Here is a 21,299-nt window from a genome sequence, read left to right on the forward strand (position 1 = left end):
TCTCAATCCCGTTGCGTCCTTATAAAAACAAGCTAAACAGAGATAAAATCAGAGCGCCCGATAATGGTTGCATAAATACCAAGGTTTCAAGAATAATTGTTGGTATGACCCTTGAAACACTGCCGCTCTTGGTGTGGGAAATAACTTAGAATTTTTATGTGACCGCTATGTGCAAATGAGTTGCACAGCAATGGCTACTGAAGAAGCTACTAATAGTGCCGATATGTTTTGGGGATTCTCGGAGTGAATTTTCGAACGCAAATTCCGCAGGCTTCTTTTTTAATCTAGTTTAAGAGCTGATATTTTTGCTATGTGGTGTCGTGGCGAACACAAGCTGCTCAAATTCTTCTGAAAATTGAACAGGTACGTACTTGCGCGAAGAAGTCGGGACACTACAAAGCAGCACACCGACATGTCGTGTGTGTTCCTTTGTTGTGTCCCGTCTCCTTCGCGCAACTACGTTGCCGTTCAAAGATGAACCAACTCGCACAAAAAAGACAATTAGTTACATTGAACAGTAGTCATAACCACCTCTCTTCTTTCCTCTTTATTCTGTACCCACTCCGCAGACACACAGCCAGAAATCTTTTTTCGGGAGGGGCTCTAGGCAGTTGTAACATTATATGAGGGGTTGAAGCGATGCCGGGGGGGTGATCCCCCTTGCCCCCCCCCCCCCCCCTCTAGTAAACGTGCCTGCTACTCGATCTCTGTGTTGAAGGTTTTGTATTTCACACTTGAGATCTACAAAAACTCGATGGTCCCTTCGCTGATAAGATAAGCCGCCACCAAACAACAATACTTGCATTTTCAAAGAAGCCACGTAAGACATTGCACGGTAGAAATTCCGTAGGCCGGGCTATTAGCTTTAAACGGATCCGCTGTGGTAAATAGGACTTCGTTTCTAACTGCGACACCCTGCTAGGATTTTGGCCGCGCGCGCAACCCCGAGTTTTATAACGACGATGCAGTGAGAAGAGAACGCCGCAAAATCCTAAATGACAAGCCTGCGAAGTTTTATGTTCGAACTAATCTTGCATTAACCTACGTGTCATCCCAACTGAATGTTGTTGCTATTCTAAAAAAAGTATAACATTATCATGTGCAGTGATACAATGAGGCGTTTAATTTTCGAACCACCCTGTGCGGGTTATACGTAGGAGGGCAAGAATTGCAAAGATGCCCTACCTCCCTTCAAATGAAACAATGAACTCGCAGGATACGCCGGGAAAAACGGATGTCGAGAAAGTACGAACTGCCTGTTTCGGTCCTATCTGGGCTACGCCTCTTTTCAGATGGCCTGAGGTTGAGATTATGAGGTAAAATAAGTGATAGCATTGCCGTTTTTTCTCGCCCCTCATTGGGCACCACGGCTTCGCCACCATGTTTCGCCGCCTGCGGTGCCAGCTGTGAAGAGAAAACTAAACAGCGGCAGGCCCATGAAGCTTGGCCTGTTTTTTTTTTCCTTTTTTCGTCCGCGGAAGTTCCGGCGCGCAATATTTCATTGCGTCATCGTGATTACAGCGCTTCTGACGACCGACGCGGATGGCGAAACCGCGGCAGCCAGCGCACAGCGTAATAACAGACTGTGCTATCTGTCTGGCCGCTCTTTTTCCCACTCGCCTTGTCAGGAATCCGCCGTTATCGCTAGACATCGCGCGGAGCTACCGGAAAGGCTACGCCGTGCACTGGAACTGTGCAAGCTCTGTGCGATGATCAACGCTTCCCAGAGTTTCAGGGAACACCATCGTTTTTCTAATTAAGAACTGAACGAAATCAACTGCGCCAGCAGCAGTGCCCTCAACCTTCTCACGTGCTGCGTGGGCCGCGCGCGGCATATTGAGAAAGCAAACTCATTTTCAATATAGTATAAATAATCACAAAGGACCAGCGCGATCAATGCCAGGACTTCTTTTTTTCAAGAGACGTAACACCGTATTGCCATTCCTTTTGAAAGTGTAAGGCTAGTATAATGCAGTCCGGCATACAAACTAATTGTTACATAGAGCCTGTGAGTATTAGCTACCATTATAACTTAAAAACATTTGTCTCCTGGCAATAGCAGCAGTGCTGAGAAGACGTACGGTCTTTCCGGTAAAATTGTGCTTCTACAGACACGACTCTTTCACTGATCTAATATAATGCGATTTTTTACTTCTGAACTAATGTTCCGCACTTATAGTGGTTACTAATATTTAGAATATTGAATCTGTATTTTGTTGTCAAAATGCTATCTTATTGAGTTATATTTGCACATCATTTATACAAGTGTACAATTACCCCTTGTGTTGTTTCTGAACACCGGTACATGGTGTCAACAGTGACCCAATCCACGGAAAGAATAGCCGGATGATTCTGTTCGTTATCTGCGAGGTTGACCATTTTGTAAGTAATAGTGTAATGTTTTATGCCCGAAAGAGCACTGCTCAGAAAACAGCAGAAAAAAACGAACAGATGCCCGTCGGTGGGACCCAAACCCATGATTAACAAATTTTTGCGCAGCTTCCGCCATCACCGTTCGATCACGATCCACATGTCACTCGCGATAGTACTGGCCGTAAAAGATAAACCGCTAGGGACGAAGTTGGCGCTGATGAACACTGTGAAACAGGTTACACACATTGCAAATACCCTCGAAAGCCGAAGATTAGAAAGCCTTCGCCGTGGCTTAGTTCGTAGAACACAGGAATCGAAATTCGGGGGTCGTGGATTCTGATCCCTGCGACAGCATTTAGTTGTTTTTGCTTCTGCTTTCTAATAAATTACCTTTCAGCCACAAAACCGTTATACACTAATACTTACACTTTGAACACCAAATAGAACCTAAACATTCGTCGATACACTTAAAGTGCCTACTTATTCGGTTTGGTTTATTGGCGTTTAACGTCCCAAGGGGACTCAGGCTATGAGGGACGCCGTAGTAAAGGGTTCCGGAAATTTCGACCACCTGGGGTTCTTTAACGTGCAACGACATCTCACAGTACACGGGCCTCTAGAATTTCGCCTCAATAGAAATTGAACCTCCGCTACCGGGCTGCTAATTATTAGTGGGAATTCTAAAGTGTTACTGTACCTAGGTGCATTAGCAACGCACTCACACACAAACATGCCACCCAAGCACGAGCACGCATATGATACCTCTCCGAACGCTTTACGAAGAGCGCTTGCGTGGCAATTTTTTCACAGAAATTGTTTTTGAGGAAATAAAATGGCGTGGTAGCTGTCTCACATACCTAGGCGGACCACTCAACAATGCCTTGAGGGAATGGTTAAGGAGTGTTGAAAAACAATCCCTGTCGCAAGCTAGTCTCTAACTTCACAAGTACATATAAGCTAATAAGCAACAAGAATTCGTATGGAACCACCTGGAACGCTGTATGGCATACAGTTGCGCCAGAATTTTGGTACAAATGTTGGGAAGACTGGTACCAGATTGCGGTCGGCCAGTTGGAAGAATATTTAGACGAACTACATCATTAGGATTGTCTTAAGTGGCACTGGTTGTCTTGCGCTGTGCGTCATACTGTCGCTTGATGACGTCACCCTATTTTTATTTACCACCTGCGATCACACAGACACACAGAGACGCATCCGGCTATTCTTGAAATAGGTCTAGTAATGTTTTCGCTTTAAAATAGCATTATTCTCCTGCGCTTTCTTTGGTTGCGATGACTGTAGTTCCTTCAGTTTTTCCAGCATGTGGTATTCCCTTGGATAATATTTTCAAATTGTATGGTGCTTGCCTGAAATTTTCTGGTGCGCTTTCAAGCCTCCCTAGCGTCGTTTCATGCTGTTAGTAAATTGTTGAGCTTCCTTAAGAGTAACGAGTTCGTTTATCCGTGGCTGCTTTTTGTCATTTTACTTCTTTTGTATATATCTCTATAAAATTAACCCTCTTGAGCGGGTCTCCATCTCTCGACCGAACCTGTTCTATGCGCGTCACACGGCACCGAATTGAAGCACTTTCACATAACCTTCTTGTGCGAGCCTTGCCATGGTGAGCGAGCACGTGGCCAGGGCGGGATAGGATGGTCATAAACGCGCTTTTGCACTGTTATGTCATTCGTGGCCCACCATCGCACCTTCTTTCAATTTTTACTCTGCTCAAATCTTTATGCAGCCGCGCACACGCCCACTCGCTGCGTATTGAGTTGGTGCGCACATGCCGCGGCAGGCAGGCTCCCACGCTTCTGTCTGTCTCTCTTTTTCTATTCTCTCATTTTTCTCTTTTATACTCTTTCGGATGCGTTCACTGTGCACTTTCAAATCTTTCAGAGCACGCGTGAGAGCTCTGAACTGTATTCATAATTGAAGGCCTGTTAGCGATTAAAACGTTAGGTAAATCAGCTAAGATATTGAGCGTTAGTTCTTTAACCTATTATTTTCATTAATGGTTTCCGTCGCGTATGTAAGATAGGTGTGTTCATGGCATGTGTCCAATTAATTTTTGAATGTAACCAAATTGGTTGCTTAATGTAAAGTAATCATGCCGATTCAGGTAGGATGTACAACAGGCTTTGCGACTGGTGTGGTGTGGCAAGCGCTTAAGAAAATACGCATGCTCGCTTGCACACGCACACACAGACACACCCGCACACACACGCACATGCGCGCAAACACACACACACACCCTCCCGACCAAACGTTCAATGCCAAGCTGCTAGCTATCTTCGCAAACACGTGGGCATGTGCGTTTGCGATAGGTCGTGGGAGGGGCAGCCCGAAGAGATGGGGCCTGCGCGGGAAAGGGCAGAAAAAGATTGATGGAACAAGTTGGACCGTCTCGATATTGAGCCCCCGAGAGAGTGCCAATATCATCGAAATGGCAAATATTCACAGATAAGCGACATATCTGCAGTAAGAGGCTCACCAGAAATGCCGCTTGACACGTACCCCGTAACCTCTGTTCGCTAGTATCAAAGCTGGGAGTCCATCTACTATGTTTTTGCAGCCGGTGCATTACAAGTGCAAATTTGGCTAAGCCAAATTGACGCTTTGCAGTGTATGACATTTACCTTTTCCTGAACATAATTTGCATACACAGCCCTGCTTTTAATTTTGGTTACCAAAGAAGACAATCTGGAGCGCACTGTTTTGCAGTCATACGTGATGTGGGATATTTTTTGCGGTGTTCGCGCAATAAAATATTCCGAGTTCATAGCACCAACGCTTACTCCTTTGAGGTGTCATGAATGTAGAGGTGGTAAGCCTTCTGTTATTTTTTTTTTCAGTTCAGAGTAAACAACTTCCAAGAACCAGACAACAAATGCATGGATGAGTCTCTCGACATTCTACATCACTTTTCAGCCGACAACATTCGGATCTCCATTATGACCATTATGCAGCGGGTAACGTCCTAAGGTGTAAACCACAGACTTGGGATGTGTGCACATCGACATCGAAGCACTTAAGCGTGATCCCAGGTTCAGAGCAGTGCATTGAAATCAAATACTTTAAGCTTTCAAACTATTCCTGCCGCCAAACGTGAGCAAATATGATACGTCTATTGCGCGCACAAATCAGCCGGGCCAGAGTTGGCACCGTGCCTAACCTAAGGATGTAATAACATCTTTAATAAGCTTCATAGCTGAGAACAATCTGGAGTCCTTTACAGCGCCGCTTACACCTCGCTCTAGGGACGTAAAGTTTTACATAGGACATACCGCATCTCTAGTGTCCTTATGAAAACCTAGGAAATATGCGTGAGGGATTTTCTATGCTGGCTCTGGACTATGGCAGGGCATACGCATTCACAGTAAGTGACAATAGAGTAAATTGCTGGGCTAGTTGGTTCATAATGCGCAATAGTGGAACCAGCGAAACAGACGCAGGACAAGAACAGGTAAGCACACGCACAACACTGCTGGTGTTGTGAGTATTCCTATATTTATTCTTGTCCTGCGTCTGTTTCGCTGGTTCCAACATTGCACACTAAGTAACCTCTCTAAAAACTGCGTAACGCGAAAAGCAAAAAAAGTTTGTGAGCAGATAGGAACTCATTGGGGGCTTTAACCTTTCGACGGTTATATCAGTAAAGCCGGGCCACCAGGCGCTCTTCATAAGGAAGAAAGAGAAGGAAATATATTTAGGAACGATTCTAAAGGTTCATATTTTGTGCATCACAGGTAATATTTTTGTATAATCTTGGACGTAAATAGAAGTGTGTCGAGAATTTAGTGTGTTTTGAGCATATTGCTTCAATTTTGTTTAGTGTTCACATTCCTGATGCCCAACTTCCCTCGTCCACTCACACAAAATCTCCTAGCTAGCTCTTCGAAAGTCCTTCCGCTTTCACACCCGTCAAGCACTATTTTGTGTGTGTGGCAGACGAAACCCCAGAAGAGAATAAAATAGGTTTTCTTTTTTTATATCAGTGCACTATTTCCTACCTGCAGCATTAAAAATTCCTTATTCGAGGAATAAAAGGGCACCCACGTAATACTGAAACAAACTATCCTAAATCACAGTGTGACTTTTTATGCAACCCCTACGTAATCTTGTGAAACCGTAATATGCAAATACGGAATATCCTCCATCAATGAAGTTATTCACGTCTTTATTGGCATTATTGTTTATTTACGTTTCGAATCCCTGATAGGGTATTGCAAAATAGGCAGAGGTAATCACAGATGTTGGCTTTTGAAGAATCTTGAAAATTCTTGCAGAGAGATTGATATCCAAGTATTTTTTGTCTTGAAAGATGATATTTATTATTTTGCACAGAGATGAAACAATACCAAACGCCAATCTACCAGAGTTAAGCCAAATTATTAGTGCAAAAAATTCAAGGAAGGAGCGTAGCGCGCTGCCTTTATTGGTGGTGCATAACGAATTGCATAAGTAGCAACGCTTATGGACCTTCTGCCACAGCTGCAAACTACCGGGCTGCTTCCTTGGCTGGAGAATACCGCGCTGCTTCCTCAGCTGGAGAGTACCGCGCAGCTTCCTTGGCTGGAGAGTACCGGGCTGCTTCCTTGGCTGGAGAGTACCGCGCTGCTTCCTCGGCTGGAGAGTACCGGGCTGCTTCCTTGGCTGGAGAGTACCGGGCTGCTTCCTTGGCTGGAGAGTACCGGGCTGCTTCCTTGGCTGGAGAGTACCGCGCTGCTTCCTCAGCTGGAGAGTACCGCGCAGCTTCCTTGGCTGGAGAGTACCGGGCTGATTCCTTGGCTGGAGAGTACCGGGCTGCTTCCTTGGCTGGAGTGTACCGCGCTGCTTCCTCAGCTGGAGAGTACCGCGCAGCTTCCTCAGCTGGAGAGTACCGGGCTGCTTCCTCGGCTGGAGAGTACCGCGCTGCTTCCTTGGCTGGAGAGTACCGCGCTGCTTCCTTGGCTGGAGAGTACCGCGCTGCTTCCTCGGCTGGAGAGTACCTGGCTGCTTCCTCGGCTGGTGAGTACCGGGCTGCTTCCTTGGCTGGAGAGTACCGCGCTGCTTCCTCGGCTGGAGAGTACCTGGCTGCTTCCTCGGCTGGTGAGTACCGGGCTGCTTCCTTGGCTGGAGAGTACCGGGCTGCTTCCTTGGCTGGAGAGTAACGGGCTGCTTCCTGAGCTGGAGAGTACCGCGCAGCTTCCTTGGCTGGAGAGTACCGGGCTGCTTCATTGGCTGGAGAGTACCGGGCTGCTTCCTCGGCTGGAGAGTACCGGGCAGCTTCCTCAGTTGGAGAGTACCGTGCTGCTTCCTCAGCTGGAGAGTAGCGCGCTGTTTCCTCGGCTGGAGAGAACCGCATTGCTTCAGCCGCTGGAGTGTGAAGGGCCGCTCCTACGTAGCGGAGAGTGGTGTATATCAGTAACCAGTCTGTTAGTCGCATCCGGCGCTGCCAGGCTCAGGGTTCTTCGATATCATTCGAACTGATCATTATGTATGTTTCCGGACCTAAACATGAAAATAAATGCCAAGCTGAAAAATCTTCTGACAATATACACACCGGAGGTTTTGAAAGGTGTCTATAAACAAGCATATCCAAAATGATCCAAATAAATTCTCTTGTACGGATGCCTTGTGTGCAGAAAAAAATATTAAATAAGTTTTACTCTTGCTTGTTGTTTCCGTCCGTCACGCACATTGAGTTTTATCTTAGCTGTATTAGTTTTCAGCCCCCCTCATTGCAAAAGCTGTGTGACGCCATAACTTTACAAGATTTTTCATGAAAATGTCTTACAGTTATCGCGCAATTGCCATACACAGGTCCTACATAATCGCAAAATCATTCATTTGTCATACAGTTGTCATAATGTATAGATTTTGTATTGCATTTTCATGACGAAGCCTGTATGAAGTTATTGGATCAAACATTTTTTCTGAGCAGAGTGGCCTTTTTACCATCTGTACTGGTGGTGTCTCTTCCGGTAGCGGTTTCCTTTCCTTTTTTACCCTCTTTTCCTCTCTTGTCATTTTATTGCATGTGCTGTCATCCCAATGTATACATTTTCTTAAGGTCGCGCAATTATACGCATTGCACCCCCTGTTGCGAGTCTTTAGTTTTTGCCTTGACTTTAAGCTTGTTCCAGCAGTCAGAGGATGTTCCTTAGTGAAGTGTCATATTTATCTGCTCATACCATTCCTCGTTTTCGGTTCTTCACGTGGTGACTGTTGAACGTATAAGAAGCACTTCATGTAATACTTCGAATAAAGGTTGGAAGGTGTGCGCTGTGTTTGCAAGTGTTCTTCCTTCGTACTAGTTGTTTCACGCAGTTTGAAAAACAGCAAAACGCACCTACTTGTCCATCAGAAAAGAATTCTGGGGCACAAAATACTGCAGCTTTCCTCCGAATGTTTTATGGTTGAAGGAAGAAAACCGTTGTCACTTAAAAGAATAATAAGGGACATTATTTTGCATTTCCTATAGCATAATGGACTGGCTGCCTCGTTGACACACCTACTGCACCTAGGAGTAAGTAGAATATTATTGAACTGGTAAATGAGTTTTGAGGGCAAGATACCCGGCGGTCGCTCAGGGTAACTGAAGTCTATCGGAAGATAAGCCTAGCAAAATGAGATTAGGAACATTGACGAGATAACGTAGCCTCGGCTGGCACAAGACCGGTTTAACTGGATTATGTTGGGGAGGTCTTTTCCTGGAGTGGTCATGTGACGATGATTATGTTTAATGTTTCGAAAAGAAAAGAAACCATTTGAATGGATCTTTTGAACCTAAATACTGATACATATATTGTATCAAGTAACATACCTTGCCGCTCAGTATTTGTCGTCGTTAGCGACGGTAGGATACAAAAACCGATATTGCACCATGTTTTTCTTCACAGATTTCTAAAATTGTGTATGCTATACCTTTGGATAGGCTCGACTTCTGACTACGCATTTTGGTAATATAAGTAGCCCTATCCTTGAGCGTTGTTCAGAAGTGCAGAAAATTGTTCGTTATATTTCTTTTGCGATATTTTTCATTATTACAAATTTCTGAACAATAGTTAGAGTTGTTTGAAAGCTCTATTTTCATTCGAGTCAGCATCACGTTTTTGTTTAATTTGACTAATGGCGCTCGTTAATGATTCAACAATGTAAAGCAACATGCCATTATGTAGACAGCAACGCGGCCTCAAAGCGCGCACTCTTCTATCAAACACTCCATTCGCACGAGCTTCAACGGCGGCATAACTGTCGTGTGTGTATGACTGAGTGTGTTTAGTGTTAAATGCAATACATAAGTCAGGCCATAATCTGCTTTTATTTAGCAACCATCGCGCTCTCCAAATAGCTTGCTTTCCTCCCCCTGTCGTAACATCTTTGCGAAGACTGTCATGAGATTGCAAACTGAATGCTATACTGCAATAGAGTGGCTTCGTTAACCGTTATTATTTATATCAAATTACTTTTTATGCTTAATACGGCACATTGAAGTAAAAATCAGAACTCAGATAACCTTACTATACTTCAGACATTAAAGGCGCACTGGAATTGTGTCCCCAGAAGACCTTCCTTGGTAGCCACCCTCTGAGTGGTTTCCACGGCAACGGACCAACTGGCTACGCTGACGATTGCAACAAAGTGCAACTACCTTCACTACTACTACTACTATACTACTACTATTGCTATTACTACTGCGACAACCACGGAAAGCCCCAGGATATGAAGTTAACAATTGTAGCTGCAAAAAATAAAAATTTCCATGCTTCGTCAACGGCATTCGCCAATCGAAGCTCAATACAACAGATGTTTGTTTATTTTAATAGAATTCATGGCTTTGTTACAGGCATATAAACAAGAAATATTACGCACACATGCGTATACTCTCTATAAAGGAACAAATAGTGCAGCCCAGGTCCACTCTGCTGTGCTCATAAATTGTACACATATATTGTATTCCCATATTATACACATAAACAACGGACGTGAGGCCAACGAGAAACACGTCCTAAGATTTGCATCACCAAAATGGGAACATATATAGATAGCACTTTAATAATTAATCCGCTCCTCAATCACAATGGTATGTCAAATCAAGCAACCATACTAATCGAGTATGACAACTGCCATGGAAGAAGTGAAGTTGCTTACCAGCTATGAAGAAGACAAAGGCAGTAATTCTTAGAGTGCCGCTCATGGTTTCCCAGTTCTGAAAATATGAAATGGAATGGCAAGAATGAAAAAAAACACGAACGTATAAGAAATATTCTCCGTATATTTATTCAGAATACCTGCTTGGTTTCTCAAACTTGGCTTTGCGAGCCAATGCACAGATGTTTTCCCTTCTGCAGAAGTCGTGTGCGGCTTAGGTAACACTACTACAAGGCGGAATTTTTTTACTGATCTGAGTGCTGATTTGCACACAAGTTTTTAGTAAGGGTACATATTTTAAAGCACCGCTTCGTGCCACCTAAGAAGGATAAAACCTATTAAACCACATTAAGTCGTTGGCGTATGAAAGACAAATGCAATAATTATATACGGGGAGTGAGCGTTTTTGAGAAAAAACCTTACAGGAAGATCAACTTTTCGACAATTAAAGATAGGATTCAAATAAAACAATGCAATCGGTAAATCCGCCATGTTCATTCCAGATTATAAGAAATGCAATGCCGCATCAGAGCATTCGTTAGCTAAGTAATAAAATTCGCTGGGTTTTGCTTACCGATGACCACATGGACAGGCTGCTTCTGTGGCGCTGCTCAGAATGTGCATTGTTACAGAGGCCCTTTATATTAGGTACAAATGAGCAAGCTCATAATATCAAAACGAAATTTAAAGCACCCACCAAAACCAAAAGTTTCATTGTTCATAGATCCACTGACTACCCTCGATGACTGGCAGTCCAATCTACTTTTGTGAAATACATTTCATCTGCGGCACCACTCGCGTGCATTGCACAAGGAACATAAAAAGAAGTATATATTACGCACTTACGTTCTCATCAGTGGCTGTCACAGTGACGTCAATAAATGAGGGCAATAAGAGGAAAGAAAGGAACTTGCCTGAAAAGTGGAGGCCAGAATGCCGTATTACAGTTGCGTCGCTGCGATATCAATCTCTCTTACATTATAGAGGTAGCATTCCGCGTTCGTCAAGAGTTTGGTTGAATTCATAAACGCCAGCAGGCAAGCTTAATTGAAAAAAATCATTACTGCTTTTCTTTAGAATAGACATTTTGTTTTTGTTTTATATATGTATCTCTTATAGAACGTCATCTCATTCATTGAGACATCCGTCATTTTGAGGAGTTGTCTTGATATCAGAAACTAGACATGTACTTGCCATTTCAAAATATATTAAACAAAAACATGCCAAAAGCAAACACCATATGCTTGCGCGACTGACGTATCACAGGCGATCGGTGTGTAAGTGGACTAGTCGGGGTTTTAACAATAATACGAGAAACAGGTGACACAACTGAAATATCTGATTCGTGTCTTCGACCTATTAATTAACCCCGTTTTCATTTTGTCTAACACGTACACGGAGTTCCTGCGGAGACATTCGACGTTCTTCGGAGTTAGTGACGAACAATTCAACGTCAAACTTATATGAATGTATCTAATAGAAGTGTTTTCCGCCAATTTTAGTTGTCGTAAACTTCTAAGAAATGCCTGCTTCTTTGGGCAAGACATCCAAACTGAATATTTTGGGTTAATAGTAAATTAAACGAACGTCAGCAGGTTTTCACAACACTACTCTTCTCCTGCAGAAAGGAAAGCTTGAAGAAAGAGCAAAGCTTTTGAGCCTTTAAACAAAAAACATGTGCCTGAAAAAAAGCGGTGTTGGGGCATCGTCCCGAAACAAATTCAGAATATGTCGGTAGGATAAGTACTCGTAGCAATGCCATTTATTTGATCTCTCCAAAGGTTGAGGTTGAGATTGAGGTGTTGAAAGCTACAGGTGGGGTTGGCCTTGCTTTATCTGCCGGCAATTGCTCCACCGCAGCGTCCCTTCGATATTAACAATGCCGCATCTACCCCGCGAAGCGTACAGTCTCTTATAATAGCACACATGCTCTCCCGCAGTCACCATCTATCTACACAATCAATCCACACAGTTCACATCATAGTCCACTCCAGAAGTCACCATCTATGCACATATTCAGTCACAGTAGAACATACGCCATTGTAGTGCCACACTCCATACACACATTCACTCACAGTAAAAAGTAGTCCACTCCGGAAGACACCATCTACGCACACATTCAATCAAAGTTGGCCATAGTCCGTTCCTGCTGTCACCATTTAAAAACAAGTTCCGTGTTCTGCAGAAATGTTAAAAGAAGGCGTGCAGCCCCCCTTCTGCATGTCTGGTTTCCACTCGGGTAGACAATGTCCTGCACTGTGCTGTGACGGGTTCCTGTCTTCTTGAAGGAAGCGAACATCACCTGCCTTTCCGCGTTGTACTCTGGGCAGTACATAATATAATGTTCGATATCCCCGCACACACCACATAAAGAGCAGAGCGGAGACGATGCTATGCCGGTCTTATGCGTCCATGCAGGAGTGCGAGCAGAGGCCGTGCGAAGTCGATGTAGAAGGGTCGCCTTAGATCTTCTCAGTCCCTTGGTGACACATGGCTTGTGGGACGCACTCCACAGGGTACTAAGTGATCGAGCACCGTTTTCCTGCAGAGACTTTTTCAATCTAGAGGTACTTTTTTGATAGAATCTTTGAGAGCGCTTTGTGGGCGAGACTGTCTGCCACCTCATTACCGTTGACTCATATGTGAGAGGGCACCCGCTGGAAATGTAGAGTAAAGCCTCTGCTGTGCAGATTCTGCACCAAGCGCAGAGAGCTTAGAGACAAGGCGTCAGTAGGGAATCCGCGCTGTAACCTCTGAAGGGCAGATTTTGAATCAGTTAGGATGACAGCAGGTTGAGCCGGACAAGACCCTAACTTCCGTAAAGCCGCCTCAATAGCAACACTTTCAGCCATTGTGGAGGATACGACAATAGTACAGCGTACGGACCACTTACAGTCCAAAGAAGCAATGTAAAAAGCCGCTGCGCTAGCTTGTTTGACCTTGTCCACTGAACCATCCGTGAAAACTTGAAGATGACAGGCATACTCTGTTTCCAAGTATTCCAGTACAAGCGAACGCGTTGCTGCCAAAGGAGAGCTGCGCTTTGCGCTCGCATGGGGAATTGTGACCTTACAGTCGAGGGTCGGAAAAGACCAGGGGGGTTTCAACCGCTTCCTTTGCCTACGGACATTAATGCCTAAAGAACTAAGAGTATTGTGTGCCAAGTAAGCCTTCGACTCATATCTCTTGCAGAGCCGCTGGAGAAGGGATCGCCCAGCTACCGTCTCTCTTAAGCGGTCAAGATGCATTAATAGTCTCTGAGAAGCGATAAGGCTAAGAGGTTTCGATAGGGACTCATGCAGTACTGCCTTACTCGCAGCAGCCTGGGAAACTCCAATGGCTCTTCTTAGGCCCTTTCTGTGGACAACTTCGAGACGCTCGAGTTGTGATGCCGAGGGGGAAATTAAAGGTAATTGATACATTATCCGGCTGACCACCAGCGCTTCATGAAGTTTGACCATTGAAGAAGGATGGCTTCCCCATTGCTCACGTGCAATTCTACGGATCACATTGAGACGAGAAGATATAGATGAAACAATCGCGTCTACAGCTTTTCGCCACTGTAGACGGGAGTCAATAATGACGCTCAGGAAACACGCGTGGTTGAATTGACGTATGCAAGAATGACCGAGGTTTATCTTCAACCCCGCTTGACGTTTTCCTACACCTAGAAACAGAATAAAGCCGGGTTTGTCTACTGACAGATACAACCCCACACCTTGAATGTAAGCTTGTGCCGAAAGTATAGCCTGTCGAGCTATCAGGGCTAATCGCTTGTGTTGATAGCCAGTAATCCAAATACAGATGTCGTCAGCATAAAGTGACATACGCACTTGCCTGCAACTTTTTTCAACGAATCGGGTAGGCCAGCCATTAAGGCGTTAAAGAGCGTGGGGGAAAGAACACCTCCTTGAGGCACACCTCGTGATAGAACCCTTTCGGTGCTTAACGTACTCCCTAACCGTACACGAACCGCGCGATCACTTATAAACTTGTAAATGAATCTTAACATATGGCCCTGTATGCCCATTCCCTGCAAACTGTTTAGAATTGAGCTCTGAAGCACGCTGTCGTAAGCTTTCGCAACATCAAGAAAAATGGCTAAGGTGGAAAGGCCGAAAGCTCTCTGGTGTTCAATGTGACTGATCAAGTCTAAAACGCTATCTTGGGCACTAAGACCCCGGCGGAATCCTGTCATACATGATGGCAGTGCCTTGCTGTCCTCAAGCCACCATGATAAGCGTTCATTTACCAGCTTCTCCATCAACTTAGCTACACAGGAGGTCAAGACACAGGGCGATACGAGGCAAGGACTGTCATGTCTTTGCCAGGCTTCTGTACTGGAACTACATGTGCCACCTTCCATGACGGAGGAACATCGCCAGTCTCCCAAACTCGATTGATGAAGTTGAGGAGCTCCTTCCTGAGTTGCAAGGGCAGATTATTCAGCATTTGATTGGTGGTCGGGACCTGGTGAACACCGGCGCCGCAGGCCACTGAGCACAGTCTGAAGCTCACGAAGCGTGAACGGGACGTCCATGATAGACCTGGAGGAAGCAGGTGGTGTACATATATCTATTCCAGAATCAGCGCGTATGAGTGCGTCTGCAAATTCCTCTGGCAAGCACGCAATATGTTTTTCCTTGCGTATTGCAAGAGCTTCAAAAGGCTTCGAAGGGCGAGATTATCCAGCAAGGCTGCCCATAACTCGCCATATTCTCGTTATCGGTGAGAACACAGTCAAACTAGCACAAAATGAGGCCCATTGCGACCTGTACAGCTTGTTCGTGTGCTGTCTAATAGCAGAATTCAGCCTATTGATGGTCGTCTTCAGTTGCGTGTCGTCCTTCTTCCGCACCAGTTGGCGCTCCGCCCTTCTCGCTGCGCAAAGGTTCCTGAGTTTTAAATCCGGGGCCGGAAAATGATCAGGCAACTTGACCGCAGTAGTTGCTGCTAGCTTATTAGAAATCATTTTGTCAACAACATCACCAGAAACACGTTCTAGGTGCTTTCTGTACTTGTCCCAGTTGACCACGTTGCTAATTTTAGGACCATGCATACGAAAGTCGGCAGCAAACACAAAAATCGGATAGTGATCACTTCCCATGCGGTCAGGCGCTGTTGACCAACTCACGCGGACGTCAGGTGAATGCAGTGTCAGGTCTATAGCTGTCGCTGAGGTTGGAGGCCAGAAAAAAGTGGGGCTTCCGTCATTGGCAACACACAGGACCAAACTGTCAATAACCTCTACAAGTTTGCCTCCACGGGAATCCGTGTTCCTGTCACCCCAAACGGCATGATGGGCATTCAAATCACCGCAGATGATTCTCGGTGCTGGGCAGTGGTCACAGAGCTGCTGTAGAAACAAATCTAATGCTACCTTCTTCCGCGGAGACACGTACACGGATGAAATAGAAAGGGTTCGAGAGCCGAGCTGTATTCTCACAGCCGCTACCTCAATGTCATCCGTGCAAAGATCGGCAACGCTTAGAGAAACATGTGGAATTTCTCTTCTTATGTAAAGCGCAGCACTTGCTGCAGGAAATGACTTTATGCTGCAGTTTTTATGGGCAACATATCCAGTCAAACATCTGCCGCTTGGCAGGCCAGCTTCTGACATGGCCAATACTGGAACACAAGACTCTTTCAAGAATAGTTTGAGTTCAGCTAACCGACTTAAAATCCCAGCGCAGTTCCACTGCAATATAAACGGCACTTTTCGGTGCATATGAGATCCACGAGGTTTAGCCCCATCCATTTTAGTTCGCAAGGAAGTTTGCTGCGAAGGTGGAAATTAGGGACTCAAAAGAAAGCAGCAGCTTTTGAAGTTCTTTAGATTACCAGGTGACATCGCTGGAACATGTGAACGCAGGGCCCCAAACAAAACATGAAGAAGGTCAGACATACCTTGATTTTTGAGCTCCTTATTTTGCGCAACGCACTCACTTACAACATCGACAAAAGATGCCGACGGGGACACACTCTTGGCCGCAGTAGCTGGTTTTTTTTGTCGCTTGTGCATATGAGATTCTCCCTTGCCGTGGAGTCTGGCTGTGATCCGGCCGCTCAGGAACATGGACACTTTTTGCTGGAGGTCGAACAGTCGACTCGCGCGCACTGGGTCTTGGCGTCTTGCTGGACTCAGGTCTCTTAGGGACATTGTTGGGCAACGCAACAACATTAGACTCCAATACTGGGAACTCGTCTAATCCTGGGACAGGCGTCTCAGTCGGTGGGGTTTTTGGACCAGCAATAAAGGACATCCGACGGTGCAGAGCGCTCACACAGAAGGGGCAGCCTCCGAAACTCGCTGGATGATCGCCACCGCTTTTGGCGCAAGCAAAATCTGCCCTGCAGGTTTTAAAGTCGTGGTCGCCCCCGCACCGCTTACAGCGTCGATCCTTTGTGCAAACTTTGGCCACGTGCCCAAACCGTTGGCATCTAAAACACTGTGGAGGAGCTTCAGTGAACTCTGCAACTGCGTGTTTTGTGAATCCCAGATCAATTTTTTCGGTCTGTGTATTCAAGGAGCTCAAGACGAAAACATCGACTGTAGGGAGAATACAAGCATTTTTGCAATCTGGCGCAATCCAACGCGCTTCTCATGCTGCAAAATACAAAATTTACGGGGCATGTCTCATCTATCTGTAAATAGTCCCTCATGCACTCTATGCTCGTTGATAAAGCGAAAGATTTTCAATAGAAAAAAACGAGCCGGGACATAAAGCATGCTACAGTTTTTAAAGTGGCAGCTCCATTTAGAAATGCATGCCAGGGAATCGCGTGAGCTTCAGTGTCACCGTCCTAACATAAATATCTTAACCGCACTGGAATATACATAAAGTTAGCACTCGGACCTCACTACGCTGTGCAGTAAAAGTGCATGGGTAGTCTTCCTCTTCAACCTCACCCTCATCCCCCTGGCCAAGGCTCTCAGCAGCATTCCGCACTTAGGACACACACTTTACGCGGATGATATAACGGTTTGGACCACATACGGCTCGGATGGCGACATAGAATCGACCCTTCAGGAAGCCGCCACAACAATAGCTACTCACCCGGCAAACATTGGGCTTGAATGCTCCCCCACAAAGTCGGCACTCCTCATAATCCGCCCGCGGCGCGTCCCTACCTCCCCCATCACGATCTACCTGCATGACACTCCCATACCGCAAAACCTACCCTCCGCATTCTTGGCCTGCATTTACAGGACACGGGGGAAAACAACCTTACCCTGAAAGCACTAAAACAGTCCACTTACTCCGTCATCCATCTTCTTAGAAGGGTTTCACAAACACGAGCCGGTCTAGACGAAGGAGACAATCTCAAGGTGCTGCATGCCTTTGTGCTTAGCCGCATTCTTTACGCCACTCCTTACCTGAACCTCTCCTGTGCGGATAAAGACAAGATCAATGCTCTAATCCGCATGGCTACCAAAGCAGCGCTAAACCTACCAAAGAGCGCTAGCACGGACAGGCTCTTCAAATTAGGAATGCACAACACTATACAAGAACTTATAGATGCACATCGCTACACACAGTACCTTCGTCTGGCTGGCACGGAAACCGGACGACATATACTGGATTCTCTGGGAATTCGCATACCGGCCCACACGACAGACTTCATCCCTCTCCCTCGCGCTATACACACCGCGCTTATCCTGAAACTCCTTCCTAAGAATGTCCACCCTGAATAAATCAATCCCGCCGCGTCGCGCGAGCCAAAGCTCTTCATAAAGAATATGGCACTTCAGAGTATGTGCGCTGGGTGGACGCCGCATGTGGTCCAGACCGTTCAGTAGCTGTGGCTTACCATCCAGCAGCCCCCCCATTTACCCACTTCATAGACCCCCCTTGTACCCCGGAAGAAGCAGAGGAAGCAGCTATAGCAATATCCATTGCCCAAACCAATGCGGCTTATATACTTAGCGATTCCAAAACAGCCGTTCTTAACTTCGCCCGCGGACGCGTCCATCCCCCCGCGTGGAAGATATTGAGAATGTGCACCCTAAATTCCGATAGGCGTATTGAGCTTGTGTAGGTGCCGGCTCACTCTGGCAATCCCGGAAATGAGGCCGCCGATAACATAGCTCGAGGACTTATTTGCCGGGCAAATGGCGACCCCAGCCGGGATTTCTCGAGGGAGTGGGCACACACGTTTTCAGAATTAACTCAACAAGCACGCCTTGCCCGTCGACTCTATCCCCCTCCCCACTCCCGCCTATCCCACTCCCAACAAATCCTCTGGAGGCGACTCCAGACCCGAACTCTTCCTACCCCTCCGCGTCTCTCCTACTTCCGCCATGTTTCCCCAGAGTGCACTCTCTGCGGAGCTCCGCACGCCACCCTGGACCACATCCTCTTCGGCTGCCCTGCCGATCCTCCCCCGCAGGGACAGCCCGCCATCGGTGCATGGGAGGAATGGGAGGAGGCCCTCCTTGCGTCGCAGGACCCGGAAACGCAACTTCGCTGTGTGAACCGGGGTGCCAGTGCCATGGCCCTACGTGGCCTGGACACATGCGCGTAATGTGAGAGCTGTGCGGTGGCTCTGAGACCTTGCACGGTCCAAACTCGCTTGCTTAATAAAGTTTTCCATCCATCCATCCATCCATCCATTCTGTAAAACGATCAAGTATCCTGCCACTTGAAGGTTTAGAAAATGAAGTATACGCGGATATGCGTTCAAGCTCTTCTCAAAAAAAGGCACCGAGGGCAGAGCAGACGCGCTTTCAGTTTTTACTTACTGCATTGGTATACTGCACGCCATCTTGCCAGGGTCTCTGTAAGTTTCGAACTGTTACTATTCCTATCTCGAGGATCGAAATAAAATTTAAACCGTCCTCGCTTGAGCGATTTTCCTGCAAACGAAACATAGGCGAGCAATGGGGTGTTTAGCTATCTCGTCGCTAGATGCATGCGTTCTGACCCTAAAGAACAAGCGTATGCTTCGTACCTCAAGTCCACACAACAGCAACAAACGCCGCTTTCATCCTCCCACTGCACGCGCATTTAAGGAGTCAGTGTAAGTCGTCCTGGGCACTTCACCTCCATACCCAAAAACTATGTACATACAATATTCTTTACGCTATGGTGACTACATATACCAGGTGTTAAAGGGGAGACTTTGAAATTTAAACAAAAAATCTTTTTGGGATAAAAATAGGGCTTTTACGCTGTAGTATTACCAGTCTTGGCAAACAACAAAAACGGGTGAATCGTCTTAGGTACTAAGCTGGCTAAAAAATTTCTAGTAATTGACGTTTTAACGGTTAGTTAGGTGCCTGGTTTTGCGGCTAAAAAATTTTGGCTGCCAAAGCATGCAGGCAGAACAACCTTTCTAACGCATGTAATCAATTAAAAAGAAGCCAAATTTTGTCGAGCCACAGCGCGGAGGACAATCAAGGTTTCAAAATTCTAAAAGCTGATATGGCTATTACTTACAGGCTACAAGTCTCAACCTGCAACTAGGCGCCTACTTTTTACAGTTAAAAAGTCAACTATTTAAAACTAGATAACCAGCTAAGCACTTAAAGCGATTCACCGGCTTTCTGGTGTCCACAAACAATGGTAATACTCTGTCCCAAATGCTATATATTAACTTCAGAATGCCTATTTTTGAAACTTTTTCAGTCTTGCTTGAAACACCTGGTATATACTATATTGGCACCACGTGAAACGTCTACGGAGGGCTATGTCCCGTAGATTTTCGCCTTTGAGCCAAAGCGCAAATATATATTGGTATCCTGTGTGAAGAAAATGTTGCAAATTATGTGAAAGCTTCGCAAACCGTTGTCTGTTATCTGAAGAACACAAAATATAGGAAAGGCATACTGCACTTTGTTGTGGAATGTAGGAATAAATATGAAATACGTTACAGAGAAGGCGCAGTAGATATGAAACAGCTCGGGTAATAACCTTGCCGATTGGCTGCAGAGCGTGCCGAGGCCTTTCCCTCCTCTATTCTGTAACAAGGTCAGGGCGCCTGGTTTTTCTGGCTCCTTTCGTGTTGTGAGGAGAGCTGCCAACAGGCGCCTCTGTTTTTAATCTACGGCACCTTCGGTGCCCCTCCAATTTGATGATTCACTCATCTACGTGTTCAGCCTTTCACCTCTTTTCAAGCTAAGCATATCGCGTAAGATACCTCACCCGCCTAACCATTTGAGGTGTAACGATGCATTATGCCATATAGGTCGGTATGTCTCCAACCTGTCGGCTGTGATATGTTCGTTTGGTAATATGGGCAAGCACTTAAATTTCTTGACTCGTCCTGCGGCATAGCACGCTCAACGGCAGAGTAGCCACTTTCACTGAAGATTTCAAAACATGTAATGTTTGGCTTAAAAATGAAGGAAAACAGAAATGCTTCTCTAGTATAACGTGACTGCCTCTTCGTCTAAGATAGAGGAAAGCGGAGCTGATCTAGCGGAACCGGCACTATTTCAAATCCCACTCGCGGAGGAAGAGAACGAGAGTTTTTATTAAAAAAATCCTCTACAAAATAGGCCCAGTCGTCGGTTTATTGCCCCTCGAAGCTGTGTTATTATCAATCTATGATGAAATACGCTGCTCTCATCGCAGCCTCGTAACAGGGGAAATTGGCGAGAAAAGCAAACATTTTTAGGGCGCACCGGGCGGACGTATGGGCGGTAGGATGGACAGAAGTTTGGAGTGTCCAATATCAAACAAGGTGGGGTCCAGTTCCCAGCCATGGTCACATTTTTTTTTATATTTTTCAGACAGTTCATCCAACTTAACGATGTTATCTAAAGGTTTACCACTTTTTTAAATACA

The 21,299-nt window shown here is 45.8% G+C and overlaps 1 protein-coding gene across 1 annotated transcript; it reads right to left on the bottom strand.

Annotated features, from left to right (window-relative positions):
- Window positions 1-6,728: 6,728 nt before the first annotated feature.
- Window positions 6,729-11,116, bottom strand: LOC144100293 (uncharacterized). The gene is made up of 3 exons (XM_077633281.1): window positions 11,084-11,116; window positions 10,510-10,567; window positions 6,729-7,752 (listed from the first exon to the last, which is right to left on the bottom strand). The coding sequence occupies exons 1-3, from the start codon at window positions 11,093-11,095 to the stop codon at window positions 6,875-6,877; spliced, it is 948 nt and encodes a 315-aa protein (XP_077489407.1). The 5' UTR covers window positions 11,096-11,116; the 3' UTR covers window positions 6,729-6,874.
- Window positions 11,117-21,299: the final 10,183 nt, after the last annotated feature.

Source organism: Amblyomma americanum, chromosome 8 (genome assembly GCF_052857255.1).
Source record: "Amblyomma americanum isolate KBUSLIRL-KWMA chromosome 8, ASM5285725v1, whole genome shotgun sequence".
Lineage (NCBI taxonomy): Eukaryota > Metazoa > Arthropoda > Arachnida > Ixodida > Ixodidae > Amblyomma > Amblyomma americanum.